The 15831-nt window shown below is 36.8% G+C and overlaps 1 protein-coding gene across 1 annotated transcript in view; it reads left to right on the forward strand.

Moving 5' to 3' along the window:
* The window catches only part of sh3rf1 (SH3 domain containing ring finger 1), a 73235-nt gene that overhangs the window by 35048 nt on the left and 22356 nt on the right, over positions 1–15831 (forward strand). The window contains exons 3-5 of the mRNA XM_067383737.1: positions 6406–6681; positions 7157–7252; positions 11465–11782. Coding sequence (XP_067239838.1) covers positions 6406–6681; positions 7157–7252; positions 11465–11782 — 690 coding nt within the window. The remainder of the gene's footprint in view (positions 1–6405; positions 6682–7156; positions 7253–11464; positions 11783–15831) is intronic.

Raw genomic sequence — 15831 nt, forward strand, 5'->3', positions numbered from 1 at the left:
TTTTCTATGGTTGTTTTACATTTCTTTCTTAATAACCGAGGGTATTATGATCAGAGGAAGGTTAAGTTTAAAATAAAAATGTTTAAATTCAATATATTTTTCTCCTGGTCCTTATTTTAAATGGGTCACTTATTTTAAATGGGTCATAAAAAATATCAATAATTATCGATATCGACCGAAATGAAACCCTGATATCGTGATACAGTTTTCAGCCATATCGCCCAACCCTATTTTTTAGTTATGTCAGATTCAAATGAACTGGGAACCACTACTAAATTTATACCAAATAAATGAAATGAAATAAACAGTTTATATAACTTAAATTGTCATCATAACCTCTATACTAAAATTATTCTTTATCATGAGACATTTTCATATATCTATGATTGTGTAATTAAAGTTTCAAGGCCTGTTCACTCTAAGGACGATAACTATATACTACACTAATATAGTTATCATTATAGTTATCATTCTTGGTTTAAACAGGCCATAACGGTTTCATTGTAGTGGCTCTCTAGGCATTTCTTTACTCTGAAGCCCTGTCAACCTGTCCAAAACATGATCTAGACAGTGATGGGTCACAGATGAAATGGGTGTGAATTAAAAAGATGAGAAATACAGGGGGTGGCTAGAAAGAGTCTTCACTTAGTGAACTGAAAGGTTTGGTATGACATTAGATTGCCTCTAACAGTGATTTAGAGATGGTCGGGATGTTTGTTGATATTAGAGTCTTAATAGTGATTGATGGCTTGTGACTGGGAGAGCTCATTAGTATTGGATTACACATTTCTCATTAGTGGTGTATTAGGCACATCTAGCTGTCACGCATTGACAAATTATAGGCAGGTTACACTCTGCTTAGAAACGTCAAACATCGCCTCCAGCCAAATTGTGTGATGAAATCTAAAGAACAGATCCCCTGTTCATTTAATTTTTTGCTCTGTTTTTATTGAATATATTACTAGAAATAGTATTACCTGAAAGAGATTTGGAGCCATGGCCTAGTGGTTAGCACATGTATTTTGACACGTTGTGATATAGACATGCTTTGTTTTCCAGTTTAACTTTATCCACTCTTTTTATTTGGGGTTGGTGTGTAGGAGTGGTTAAATATTTGTGATAGTACAGGTTATAGAATCAAACCCCACATAAAATGACAAAATAACGGTTACCATTTTGCCCTTGAGCAAGACATTAACCATGGTAAGAAGGTGTGGGAATTTATGGCACTTTAGATTCAGTTCAGTTGTCCAAACAATTCTTGATGCGTCTCAATTTTTTAGGAACCACTTAGTCTTGGAAATCTTTGACATGATAAAGCCAAGTTCACACTGCACGATTTTGGACACTAATTTGTCATCTAATTTTGGAATTATTGGTATCAAAGTCTTGGCTTTGACAAGTATTGTACAACCTAAAAGTTGTCGAACAGTTGGTGTCACATGCCATACCATAAAAAAATCCATAAAGGAATGCCTACAGCAGGGGTCGGCAATTAAGTTTGGCATCGGATCAAAAATATATTTCACCTTTTAGATGGCGGGCCAGAATATAGTCAAAGGATAATTTAAATTAATTGATGAAAAATGCAACTAGAATTGCCTGTGACAGACTGTTAGTGTCTTTTGTAACTGTCCTGTTGTAGGTCAGTCATTAACAAAAAGCCACATTTGTGTGGCGGTGTCCGGGTTTTACACTGGATAAATTAATAAAGCGGAGTAGTGACCTAGCAAGTATCTTCATTCAACAACTTGCAACACAGACCGCCTTGCTAAAACACACATATGTGGAAAATGCGGAATGAATGGATTAAAAACTCAGAAATAAGAGGACTTGAATAAGCCCATTAATGGCATGTTTGAGTCATGCTCTTAACGAACTGTTTTATTTCATTTTAATTTGTTTGTTACACATTGAAGCCTAACTTATTGTAATGATTGTTTGACATAGCCTACTTTTACACTCCTCACATACTAAACTGCTTTTTTTTATTATTGTTTGCATGCTAGAGGTACAGTATTACATTGTGTGCAGACTGATGTTAACATTTAAGATAGCTGGTGAGAGAAAAAGAAGGTCATGAAGAATGGAAAGACAACTATGCATTCCTCCTACCTAGTTTTGTGAATGCAAAGCCAGCGTGTCTTATCTGCAAGGAAATTGTCGCTGTTTTCAAAGAATATAACACTGTGACGCGAGCTGCGTGATGCGACACATCAAAAGATAATAGAACCCATTATAATCAGTGATATTGACTACACTGGATGCGGCAATGTGCAATGTGAGTCACGCAACACAACACATTCCCAACAGTAAATTAATTCCCCATTCTATTTCTGACATTGTTCAAGTGCTTTGCAATAGTCGGTTTGCCATGTAACAATGTAGGAAGCTTTTAGCTGTTGTTGCGCCGCGGAAAAAGTCACGGTGTAGACACGGTGATAATATTTTACAGCACCACGAGACGAAGATGTATTTCAGGACCAGCCACTATAAAAATAATCTGGCTGCTGGCACGGGTCAGATATTATTGCTGGCTGGCCAGTTTTGGCCAGTGGGCCGCCTATTGCCAACCACTAGCCTACAGCATGATAACTTCTACCAATTTGATTAGTGCAGTGAAATTGTTTTCAAAATATTTTTTTACAATATTTAAAAAATATTCTTGGAGCACCAAACTCATTGACCGAAACAGCATTTCTCAGATGATGCATTTTGACTGTCAGCCTTTACACAACATAGATAAGTGTTAGCAACGCACTTCACCATGGCCAAAAATGAAGCTTTGAGAAATAACTTAATGCAAGAAATCCTCCCCCCCCCATCCTGGTGAAAATTGTACTGTAAGTCACTGTAAAGCATCTGCTAAATGAAAAATTTTTTGTAATTGGCAATTAGAGAGGATGAAATCAGCGTGCCTGCCCTCTGAGAACTACCAAAGGTTTTTTATCTTGTTACTAGGTATTTTTAGGTATCTTGTTTACATTATAATCTCATTTGCTTCAGCACTGTGGAGAGTTTTAACAAATAAAGGTGGTGTTGTTTTTCCCTGCAGTGAGAGAAGTTTAGCGCAGTTGTGCAGCGGTGAGTAATTTAATGCCCGCTGGACTTGAGCTGTCTTGCATTAGATTCTAATATCCTGTATTTCTGATCCAGGTTCAGTCGTGTTCTTTAGATCTTCTGTGAGACGGACTGGTGTTTATCCCTACTGTCCCATGTAAGAGTTCTTGGACCAGGATGAATCTTGAGATCAGAAAACCTTAAAGGCAGCAAGTGGCCCTTTTTTTTTTTTTTTTTATAGAACGTTGAGGTTCATGTAACTTTAACAAACGGGCAAACGTACACACGCACACCTTCAGTGCTCTGTTTGCACTGGATAAAAGCCTGAATGTGGTTCTTTCATGTCGGTCCAGTTCCAGCAATCTCTAGCACCCTTCGTTTTCACACGCAAGGCTTAGTCCGGGAAAAACACACACCGGCCATTCTAACATTCAATTGATCAAACTCTTTCTCTTGTACTCCTTTTCCTTCTTACCCTCCTACCCTTTTGGCCTCTTTTCCTTCCATCATATTCCTTGTTCTTTCGTGTCTTTCCTCTTTTCTCACTCTTTCTGTCTGTTTCATGCTCTAAGCTGAGCAAAGTGGGCAAATCTGCAGATCTGCTGACAACTGCCTTTTGAGAGAGGCCAACAGAAGGGGGGATGAAGAGTGCACAGAGGTGCACAGAGAATGGAGCTTTGATTTCTGAGTTGTTCGAGTCAGTGGATTTCGGCACAGAGTTACATTACATCAAATAAAGCTGTCGGCCCAAATTACATAGAATTGTGAGCAAATAACTTTTTTTAGTTTCATCTTTATTTCCTGTTTGGTTTAAGTTTGAAAAAAGGATGTGGTTTCTGAAAGGTCAGTTTGCCCTCTAGTTAGTTGTCTCTGTGTCTGGCTAGCCTTCTGTCTTCTCTGTGGTGAGTGCTGCTTAGTCACTGTCTGATCTGGGCTGAACAGTACCGCATCAGTCTCTCTCTCTCTCTTTGTTTTCCCCTGTTCGTTCGTTCTTTCTTTCTTTCTCTTTTTTGTTTTCTTTCTACCTATTATTCTTCCTTTCTTTTTGCCTGCCTGCCTTTCTGTCTGCTTACTTACCTTACCTGTTTTCCTTCATTTCCAAGTACCTTTTTATTGATCCACTTCCTTCCTTCCTTTTTACATGTTGTCCCTTTATTCCCATCCACCCAAGTACCTGCCCACTTGCATACATCTCCTTTACTTTCCATCCTTCCTTCCTTACTTCCCTTCCTTACAAGTCATCCTTCCTTCCTGCCCATCTTCCAACCTATATACTTAATCCTTATTCCTTCCCATCTAGCTCCTAACCAACTTCCTATCTACCTGCCCACCTTCCTACCTTCCTTTACTTCTTTCTGACCTACCTACTTAATAGAGCTGCACGATTTATCACAATTTTATCGCACGCGATTTGCCAATTTCGCTATAGCTGAATAAACAGAAGATTGAAACGTTTTGATTGATTAAACATGACTAAAATGTTTTGATAATAAACACACGACTGCCTTATTCTGTGTAAGAAGCCACATCATCTCACAGAAAGACAACTGTCGTTATGAAGTGAGTTTGGAGTAAAAACATGTTATTAAATGTTGCTTCTGTTGGACAAGATGTTAATAAAATGCTTCTCATGTCTGGAAAGATGTTTTGACGCATGTTGTTTTTTCAAATGCACATTATAAGCAATTCAAACTCTCAGTGCTTTCAGATAGATTACCATTTGGAGCCATAGTTCATTGACAAGCCACGCATAAAAAATAACAGCTGCTTTGCGATTTCATAATCGCACTAAGCCAAATCATTTAAGTGCGATTTCAATGTTTTTTTCTGATCGACCGATTAATTGTGCAGCCCTACTTCTTAACAATCTCCCTTCCTTCCTTCCCTCCCTCCCTTCCTTCCCTCCCTCCTACCTATCTGCCTACCCACCTTCCTGTCTTCCTTTACTTACTTCTCGTTTACATACCTATCCAACTTCCTCCTTCCTATCTACCTACCTATCTGCCTGCCCACCTTCCTCCTTTCTTTACTTCCTTCCAACCTTCCTACTTAACAATCTTTCTTCTTTCCATCCCTTCTTTCCCTCCCTCCCTTCCTCCTATCTATCTGCTTATCCACCTCCCTTCCTGTCTACCTGCCTAGCCAACTTCATCCCTCCCATCTACCTACATTTTTAACAACCTTTCTTCTAATCTTTCTGCATTACTTACTACTTGCCTATCTGCCCATACCACCATCCTTCCTTCGTACCTACCTTTCGTTTTTCCCTCCTTTCCAATACCTCTGTCTTTCGTGGTTATTTTCTGATTCTTTGTTATTGTTGTTGTGATTATCATTCTCCTCACTGTGTGCAGGAGATGCATGCTACAGTGGAGGAAGCCCATTGCGCTTTATGCTGGGTGGTTTGGGGGGGGTGGGTTCTCTTGGACAGAGGGCCCCTCTCTTGAACAGTTTGCCTGAAAAGGGCTCATTCAGTTGAGCAGGACTGTGTCTGCCTCCTCCTCCCTCTCTCTGGCTGTGGATCATTGTCAGGCTTGAAAGGAGCTTTGACCGGTTCCAGACGACTGGTTCTGCACCATAAAACTCCACACACATTGATAAATGGGCTTGCCCCACAACATTGTGAATCCATTGGCATATCCCAGGGTATTTTGGGATTGTCAGACAAGGAGGCAGTCAGTAAGTTAAGCAACACAAACTGTGCAAGACATACAGGAAAAGCAGCCCAGCACAGTCAAACAGAGAGACAAGGCAACAAGGTCAGGGTGAAAGACAGGCCAGACAGACTGATCACTCATATACAGCACAAAAGCTATCATTGAGCTTATGTTAGCATTCTGACTTTATGTATAGCTGAGCAAAGACTGTGTGTGTGTGTATATATGTATATATATATATATATATATATATATATATATATATATATATATATATATATATATATATATATATATATATATATATATATATATATATATATATATATATATATGTATATATATATATATATATGATTCTTTATTTCTTTTCATACTGCAGATGTCATGTTAAGGATAGTGTGTGAAAGGCTCCAAAGATAGCAGCGTATAGGTTTTAAAAAATCTTGCAGCAAAGGGTTTATTATAGAATCCCTGCTTTCACTTTACACTCCTCCACTCCACACATGGTCACGCTCTATGAAAGCTGGCTGTGGTTATCACGGTCACCCTTCGCCTGTCCTATGAGTTTGAAAAATGAATGTGCTTTTGAGTGCTGATCTTGCATTATCCATGAATCCAAGTTACTTTGGAACCTATGAACTTCAAACTTTTAGTAATCCTCCACCTTTCTTTTTCTTTACTACAGGGAGTTCCTCAGCTACCCTGTGCCAAGGCCTTATACAACTATGATGGCAAAGAACCCGGAGATCTCAAGTTCAGCAAAGGTGACATCATCATCCTGCGCCGGCAGGTGGATGAAAACTGGTACCATGGAGAGATGGGTGGGGTCCATGGATTCTTCCCCACTAACTTTGTCCAGGTCATCAAACCTCTCCCACAGCCACCCCCTCAATGCAAGGCCCTGTATGACTTTGAGCTGAAAGACAAGGAGGCTGACAAGGACTGCTTGCCATTCTCAAAGGTGCTGGAAATTTATACAGACTTTGAAATTCATCTATACTGTCCTATTCACACACACTCCTTCATAATCAAATATGGTAATGCTTTACAAAAAGTCAATTCATTAGCATTAGTTAATGCATTAGATATTCTTATATATTGTTGAATGGAAAAAGAGGCAGAAACATTCTTCAGAATTTACCCTTTTGTATGTTCAAATGGGGAAAAAAATAGTGAATAATTTTGTGCTGAACAAACAGCACTGCTTTAATGTTGCAGAAACAAAAAGAAACATTTATTTCTGCTTGCAACATAAGTGTGCAAGTTCCCCTCCAGGCATTTGTGTTTTGGATAGATTTTTATTAAAAAAAAAAAAAAAAATGCCTGGCTTTCATTGATGCCTTCGAGTTGTACGTTTTTTATAAACTTTTTAACAAATTGCTGTGAAGGCTTATGGCTAAATAACAAGGAACTTGTTTTATTCTGTCTGCCCTCAGGATGATATTCTTACTGTGATTCGTCGTGTGGATGAGAACTGGGCGGAAGGCATGCTGGGAGATAAGATTGGCATCTTCCCCATATCTTATGTAGAGGTGAGTCATATCAGTGCATTTAAAACTGTCATTGCTCCCTGACATTTCCACATTTAATGTTTTATATTTAGATGTTGTACTTCTCTGCACAGCTTTGGTCTTGGAAACCTTTCAAACTATTCTCCACCCTTTAAAGAGTGTGCTTTCAAGTGTTCATTGTTGCCATTTTTGTCACATCCTGTTGATTTGGACAGTTTTTCACCCCCACCATTTCTTTGTTTCTGCTCTTGTTGAAATGCACAGCTCTTTAAGCATGGAGATCTCTGAGAACTCTCATATAGTTGCCAATTATTTGAGCTGTATTGAACTCTCATCAGCCTTTTCATCATTCTGTCTCAAATCTCAAAACACCAACAGATTTGAGTGTCTCTTTATCAGACACACACAATCTTAAAACACTGCTTGCTTTAATCACTAAACCTTAAACAAGACAACTTCAATTATCATGGCCAACTTCATTTAGGCTCCTAAAAGTTGTAGCATCTCATGTCTTGAAACACCTCACATCCCTACTCTCATAAACATAGGCAAAAACCTTTATGAACCCCGGCAGAGCCAGCATGAGCTCTCTGCCAGCCACGTGTCTAACCTGTGGGAAAAAATAACCATCAAAAGACATTCAAAAATAGATTCCTGTCAGAATGGTGTTGCTTGAATTGCATCTCTCTCACTCAGAGCAAGAGGACGAGGGAGAAGAGGGGTGGAGGCTTCGTGCTTACACAAAAGCCTTGGCAATTTTCAATAAACCAGACTTTTTCCAAGTGAATGCTTCTGAGAAAGTAATCTCTGATACCAGTGACATAAAAAGTGACATTCACTGAGGTACTTGAAAGAGAGTAAAAGAGGTGGAAAAGGGTTTTCTGTTCCCATGTCATATGCCACCATAAATTTATATGTTTTCAAAGAGTGACTTGGAAATGGAATCAGGCATGTGTCTCTCTTAGTGACCGTCATATACAGAGTATTTAATGTCTGCCTGAGTTTGCAAGGGCAGCACTAAGATATGATGAACTGATCTTGAAGTTATTGCATTATATTACCATTCATGCTAGGTGAATCATAAGTTGCAGCCCTGTCTTGATTCTAGGATTTGCTGTAGCTTTGGGTCTAATATTGTTTGCTCTACTAGTCAATTCATTAACTTTTATTATTTTCCATTTTTTAATAGTAACCAAAAATGTTTAATTATATTTACATGATCAAATGATTTTATTATTATTATTATTATACTATCTTTTAATTATCATTATTTTAGTTTTTTTCTAAGTCACCATCCTTTGCTTATTACAAGCATTTTACTGTAAGCCTTGAGATCAAAAGGGTTTTTAAAATCATGAGTGTATCTATGCTGATTCCACACCTGCTGTTTTGAGCATGAGGTCTAATTTCGTGCCAGTGTACCCATCTCATATGGTTTCATTTATTAATACTTTCATAAATCAGATTATGTATGAATATATGAATACATTCCAAGAATGCACTAAGCACTCTACACTTATATTCAATATCTATAGCGGCATTTAATCAAACCTTATGACCCAGATCAGTGTGTGTTTAGATGAATTCAGAGTGTAGGGTTCTTCATATGAGTGGTCTGATTGGCTGCTCTCATTAGTGTAGAGAGTGGGTTTCTTGAGGCAATGGGTGTTGCTCTGTCATTAGCTGGAAACTCTATGCTCATATGCCTTTGATTTCAGTTTCACATGAAATCAGAAATGGCCTGCAGTCCCATCACACTCACCGCACCACATACTGTACACCAATGAGTCTTTGAACTTTTCCATCACTTTTTACTAGTGATCTCAACTCAGTTTGGATCATATTGATCAAAATGTCGGTTTTTGAGTCACAGATTGGATAAAAAAAAAAAAAAAAAAAAAAAATATATATATATATATATATATATATATATTTATATATATACTTTAAGTACTTTGATACCACAGCAAAAACTCTTGCCTAATTAATAAAGTTCAAACATTATTAAAGACAAGTGAACAGTCAGTAATAAAATAAGAACAAATACACTAATTACAAGCATAGATATATACATTATTACAAAGTTACAAATAAAGTCAGGTTTAACAGTAGTATTCAGGTACAGAAATGTAATAAATGTAAAATAACACTATAGTGTTCACTGCATAAATTAAATATAGATTAATCATTGTTAAAGCTGTTTTGTTTTTTAATTAACATAAATAACATAATTTTTTATTAACCCCAGAACACATTTGTTGAGCTGTGAACAGAGATGTATAGGCTGCACATCAGTGAAAACACTAAAGGTACTCATTAATTTTATTTAAAGGTTGAAATGAGTTATTTTTGCATTTTTCAGAGTGATTTCTGTATTCCGGTTAAAATCTGACGTTATCGTGTACTGCCGGCAAGATCCGGAATGCGGATTGACTCCAGTATGGGCTGGTCGAACATGCTGATGTTAACCGTTTCTGAGGCTTCTCTGCATTTATTCATGACATAAAGCTCATTCAATCCAATCACTGCACTGTACTATGCATAAGATTATAATTGCGGTATTATGCATGAGGAAGTGTCACTTCTCTTACCTCTATCTCTGTTGTCATTCAGAGACATGGGTCGTAGGTGCTTGTTTCCTCAGTGCTACAACACAAAAATATGTTTTCCTGCGACGCAACCAGAGCAGAAGTTTGGGTGCATGTGGTTTGTTTTGCTGTGATCTACCAGCACAAATGGAAAATATTTTTGCATGAGATCGCACTAAAGCGGAGAATTCAAAGGTCTCAAAAGTGCTGTTCATTCACCTCTGCGTTTGGACATGCGAGCCGTGTGTATGTTTCCCTCAGCACAGCAGCACATGAGTGTTGCTTATGTTTTGCCAGCGATGCAGTCTAAACTGGAGTTTGAATACGAACACATGAAAAATACAATTGTTACACGCGGAGCGCGCATATGATCTGTTTCAGTGCGGAGCTCCACGCTGAGTTTAACAACACGAGCCACGTGGCTCATAGCTCATATACAGAATAAAGGAATCCGATGGCTCAGTGTGGCCTGCATATCCAGCAATAACATTTCCCCTCTCAAGATCCATAAATGTACTAAAAACATATTTAAATCAATTCATGCTAGTACAGTGGTTCAATATTAATATTATAAAGTGACAAGAATATTTGTGGTGTGCCAAAAAACAAAATAATGATTTATAGTGATTTCAAAACACTGCCTAAGTAAGCTTCGGAGCGTTATGAATCTTTTGTGTCGAATCGGCGGTTCGGAGTGCCAAAGTCATGTGATTTCAGCAGTTTGGCGGTTTGACGCGCAATCTAAATCATGATTCGACACAAAAGATTCATAACATCTGAAGCTTAATGAAGCCGTGTTTTGAAATCGGCCATCACTATATAAGTTGTTATTTTGTTTTTTGGCATGCCAAAAATATTCTCGTCACTTTATAATATTAATATTGAACCACTGTACTCACATGAATTCATTTAAATATGTTTTTAGTACATTAATGGATCTTGAGAGAGGAAATGTCATTGCTGGCTATGCAGGCCTCACTGAGCCATCGGATTTCAACAAAAATATCTTAATTTTGTTTTCCGAAGATTAACGAAGGTCTTACGGGTGTGGAACCGCATAAGAGTGACTAATAAATGACATTATTTTCATTTTTGGGTGAACTAAGCCTTTAATGGCATAGACAGCAGCCGATATTTATAGGCTGCTGTCACTTTAAGACCTAATGCACTGATCCAATATAATGATACACGTCTGATTTCTTTCTCAACTGTTTATGTTCACTACTGACATAACCTACTGTTTTTAAGAGAATACTGCTGAGATAGGTATTTTGAAATAATTTTGTGTATGTGTCCCTTTAAACACAAGGAGATGCAAAAGAGGAATCACCTCTGTGTGTGCACAGAAAACAGTATGTGAACACAGAATCGAGTACTCTTTCACCTCTTCTTGCACTTGAATGGTTTAAAATCACTTAAATGTGTTATTTGGCAAGTCAAAACACGTGCAAATGATAAACTTTATAAACTTTTTTTGGCCTAGCAGTTAATTTATGTATTAATTTATTGAGCCTTGGTGCTCATACGGACTCTGTTGATTTGAATCTGGTTTGCAATGTTTTCTAAAAGCCAAAATTGGATACAATAATAATAATAGTTTGTGGAGTAAAGTGTTATTTTTGTTCACTCGCTCTTCTTCTTTCAGTTTAACACTGCAGCTCGACAGCTCATAGAACTGGACAAGCCATCTGAAGGTGGGGGTGATTCCAGTGAAGGGCCATCGTCCTCTTCCTCAGGATCCCAGGCCAACGGCTCCCAGAAGGCTACTGGGGAGAAGAAGAACAGTAAGAAGCGACACTCCTTCACCTCCCTGACTATGTCCCATAAGCCTTGCCTGGCCCCTCCACCCCAGAGACACTCCATGGAGATCAGCGGCCCGGTTCTGATCAGCTCCTCCAACCCCACAGCTGCAGCCCGGATCGGAGAACTCAGCGGAGGCCTGTCCTCTAGCGCACCTTCACAGGTGAGAGATGATGGATGCATTGACACTTATGCAGCATATCCGACCACCATACAGCCCCGTGATGGATGGAGAGATTTGGTGATAAACAGGATGGATGTGCAGGAAAGAAAGGAGAGGAAGATAATGAGAGACCACAATTATTATTCCAGCTTGATCCTGGCTGACCTCTAAATGTTCTGTTCCTCATCCTCTCTCCATGTTATATATAGATTAGTACTCATACTGAGTTGAGGTAAGGACATCATCTCTCACTGAGGATGAGCTTCTCAGCTGTGGCCATGGTTACATAGCCTGATAAGTTCACATACACACAAACACACACACCAGAATCTGCACAGATGTGTTTAAGGATTCACTCAAAGAAAGAATAAAGTGGAGCTCAAATCTGACTCCCATTATTGTCTGAATTTGAAGTTCAGACTTGGCATAAGTGACATGAACTCCTAAAAAGGCATATTCTTCCTCATATTCTAAGAAAGAAGATATCAATTGTCTATCATTTGTCCTGATAGGCAGAACAGTGTGAATGCTGTTTTTCAGATTTAGCCATTCTTCATTAGATACCACTGTTGTTGGTATTTTTGGTTATGGTACTGTTAGTATGATTTATATATATATATATATATAAATCATACTAACAGTACCATAACCAAAAATACCAACAACAGTGGTATCTAATGAAGAATGGCTAAATTATATATATATATATATATATATATATATTTTTGAATTTAAAAAATACATTTAAAAAAATGTAATATTGTGAAATAATATTGCAATTTAAAATACTGTTTCCAATTTTAATATATTTTAAAATGTAAATTATTCCTGTGATGGCAAAGCTGAATTTTTCAGCATCATTACTTCAGTTTTCAGTGTCACATGATCCTTCAGAAACATTTAATATGATAATTTGGTGCTAAAATACATTTCTTATTATTATCAATGTTGAAAACAGTTGTCCTGCTTAATATATTTGTGAAATCCATGAAAAAAGTATTTGAAATATTATTATATTATATATTATAATTCTAGATAGTATAACTTTTGATCAATTTAACGTGACCTTGCTAAATAAAAAGATTAATTTCTTTAAGAAATAATTATTTTCCCAGAGAAACTGTCTTTTTTGTTAAATATATTTGAAATATTTAATGTAAAAACTAAAGGCAGTTAAAGATAACAATGTAGTAAATGTCAATAAACACAAGTTGAAACAAAAAGTTCAAATAAAAAGTGTTTATGATGTTGCTTTTTCACCACAATAATCACAAATATAATGTGAATATTCAATATCTTGCCCAACTCTACAGTAGTGTGACTGATCTTGGCTTATTCAAATGAATCTGTCTTACAGTGATGGGGAGAAACTGTATATTGAACGATGAATCCGTAACAGATTGTGTGATTTTGAAAGACTTTTGAGTCTCTTGAGAAATTTCTCTCTTTAAATGAGATTTGTGCACTTTTGTATTATGTTGCCTTAAGATCGCTTTAGCTGGCCATAATTGTCGAGTGACAGTGAAATAGAGGTAATATGCAGCAGTGGTTAACTGCCAATTGGTAAAATTTGCCAAATAACTACAAATAATAGCTTGAAGGGAAGGTGAGCATCGTGTCAGGCATCCTGCCCACACTCCAGAGCTCTGAAGCTTGTCCACACCAGCTTACTGTTCTCTCCTGTTCTGTCAGCAGTTACTCTCTCTCATTCCACACAGTCCAACATGCTGTCCGAGCGTTTGAGATCACTGATGCGTGACAGCAATCCACCACATCAAACACTCCCCCCACCACTCGCTCGCAGAGGTTACCGCAGCAACCCTGGAATGACAGTCACTCACAGCTGTTCCACTGGTTGCTGAGCAATGCGGTCTCTAAGGAGATGGCAGACAGACAAGTCATTTCATGTGATGTTCTGAGGTGGGTGGGGGGAGTTCTAGGAAAGTTCCAGGAATGTGGCTTTTTCCCCTCTACTTTACACTCTCACTTTAATTTGTTTTATTTTCATTCGTTTTAAAAATGTAGGACTCAATGAGTCTCAGGTTGCTCTGCTAAGGATGAAATGACAAAGAAAGAATAAAAAGACCACTTGAAAATGTGAAAGACCGTCAGATCCATGGCCTAGCAGTTAGTATGTTTCATACATGTTTATCTTTGATTTAAAAAAAAAATAAATAAATAAAAAAAAGTCCTGACATTTGACAAATGATACACTGAAGTGGATTTGAACATTAATAAAGTCTGGAAACAATCATAAATGACTATGTAGCTACAGACAAAGCTGTCAATTTCAGGTAACAATTTAAACCCAAATAAGTTTTTTTTTTTTTTTTTTTTTTTTTTGTTAAAAAAAATAAAGAAATAAAAAATACAAAATCATCCTGTTAAACCATGTAAGAGCAAGTACATATATAGTATAATGCATATATAAGATAAGTATCATGGTTTTATTAAGAGGCACAACTGTTTCAACATTGATAACAAAAGTAAATGTTTCTTGAGCACCATATCAGCATATTAGAATGATTTTTAAAGGATCATGTGACACTGAAGACTGGAGAAATAATGATATAAATTCAGCTTTGTCATCACAGGAAAAAAATAGAGAATAGTTATTTTAAATTGTAGTAATACTTAACAATGTTATGATTTTAACTGTATTTTTAAACAAATACATGCAGTCTTGGTGATTGTAAGAGTAACAACTTTTGGATAATAGTGTATAATATTTTATAGACACTTGTACACTATTTATTGTTCCCTTCTTTTTATGTTGGCACATAAATGGTAGGGTTTGTGACATTATATAAACAAGTAGTGATCGACCGATATTGATTTTTTTATAACGATACCGATACCGATTATTTGCATGTTTATGTACCAGATATGCAGAACCGATATTTATTTACTGTTATACTTCTGTTTTTGACAATTATTACAACACAAATGAGCTGAACAATCACTCCCTCCTTGCATACAAAAAAAAAAAAAAACTTTACTGAATAATATTAGCCGGAATATATAACATTGTCAGGAAAGTAACAAACAAAACAGCATACATCATTGCATTTTCCAACTAGTGTTATTAATTATTATGTTTTGTCGGTCTAGATCATGAAATGCTTTCTGACAAAGTGCTGTAACTTATCTATGCATTTACACAAAACTATAAATTGGGCTACTCAACCGCGATCGCGTGTGAAGATACTAATTAATTTCCACAGAGCTGCATTTATTTAGATTTGTATTAACTAAATAATGGTTATGTAGTAAATCAAATGATTATATAATCTAATAAAGTTAAACAGCACTTGTCAGTTGGCATTTTATGATCTGAATTTAATCTAACATTAAATCATGAAATGCCAACTGACAAAGTGCTGTTTGACTATAACTTAATCAACCGTGATCGCGCATGGAGATAATAAATAATTAATTTCCACAAAGCGGTAGGCTATATTTATTTGTGTATTAGCGAAATAATTATGTAGTAAATGATAATATAATCTAGGGTGTTTAAACAAGATAATCTTGTCAAAAGTTTCATTCAGTGGCCGTGCTTAAGCCTCCTGATCATCCGTCAGTTGCTAAGCAATATGAACGAACTTTTTCTTCTAGACTAATGGTGAGCAAATACAACAGATAGAGAATTAAATTCAGCGCTTTTATTTTCAACATGCACTCATTCACGTCTGTTTTATTTAATTCATGTAAAGTTACGTCTTTATTGGGGCAGGACATGACGAATTACACTACGTGACTCAATGAGTTTGTCTCAATTGTTTAGAAACAAGCTGCATAAATTAACTATATCAGGAATTTATGTCTCAGATCTCATTTGTGCATGTCTGTTATGTTAAATAAAGTTGATTAATTAAAGCAAACCAAGTATAACATATACTTTACCTGTGCACTGAGTTGTTGTTGACTGATCTCCTCAGACGGAGGAAGTCTCAAAATGGCCACAAGATGGCGTTGTAAATCGGCGAATCCGATATTACAAAACCGATACCCGATTATGGAAAAATGCCTAAATATCGGGAAAAATA

The sequence above is a fragment of the Chanodichthys erythropterus genome, chromosome 4, assembly GCF_024489055.1.
Source record: "Chanodichthys erythropterus isolate Z2021 chromosome 4, ASM2448905v1, whole genome shotgun sequence".
NCBI classification, from domain to species: Eukaryota; Metazoa; Chordata; class Actinopteri; order Cypriniformes; family Xenocyprididae; genus Chanodichthys; species Chanodichthys erythropterus.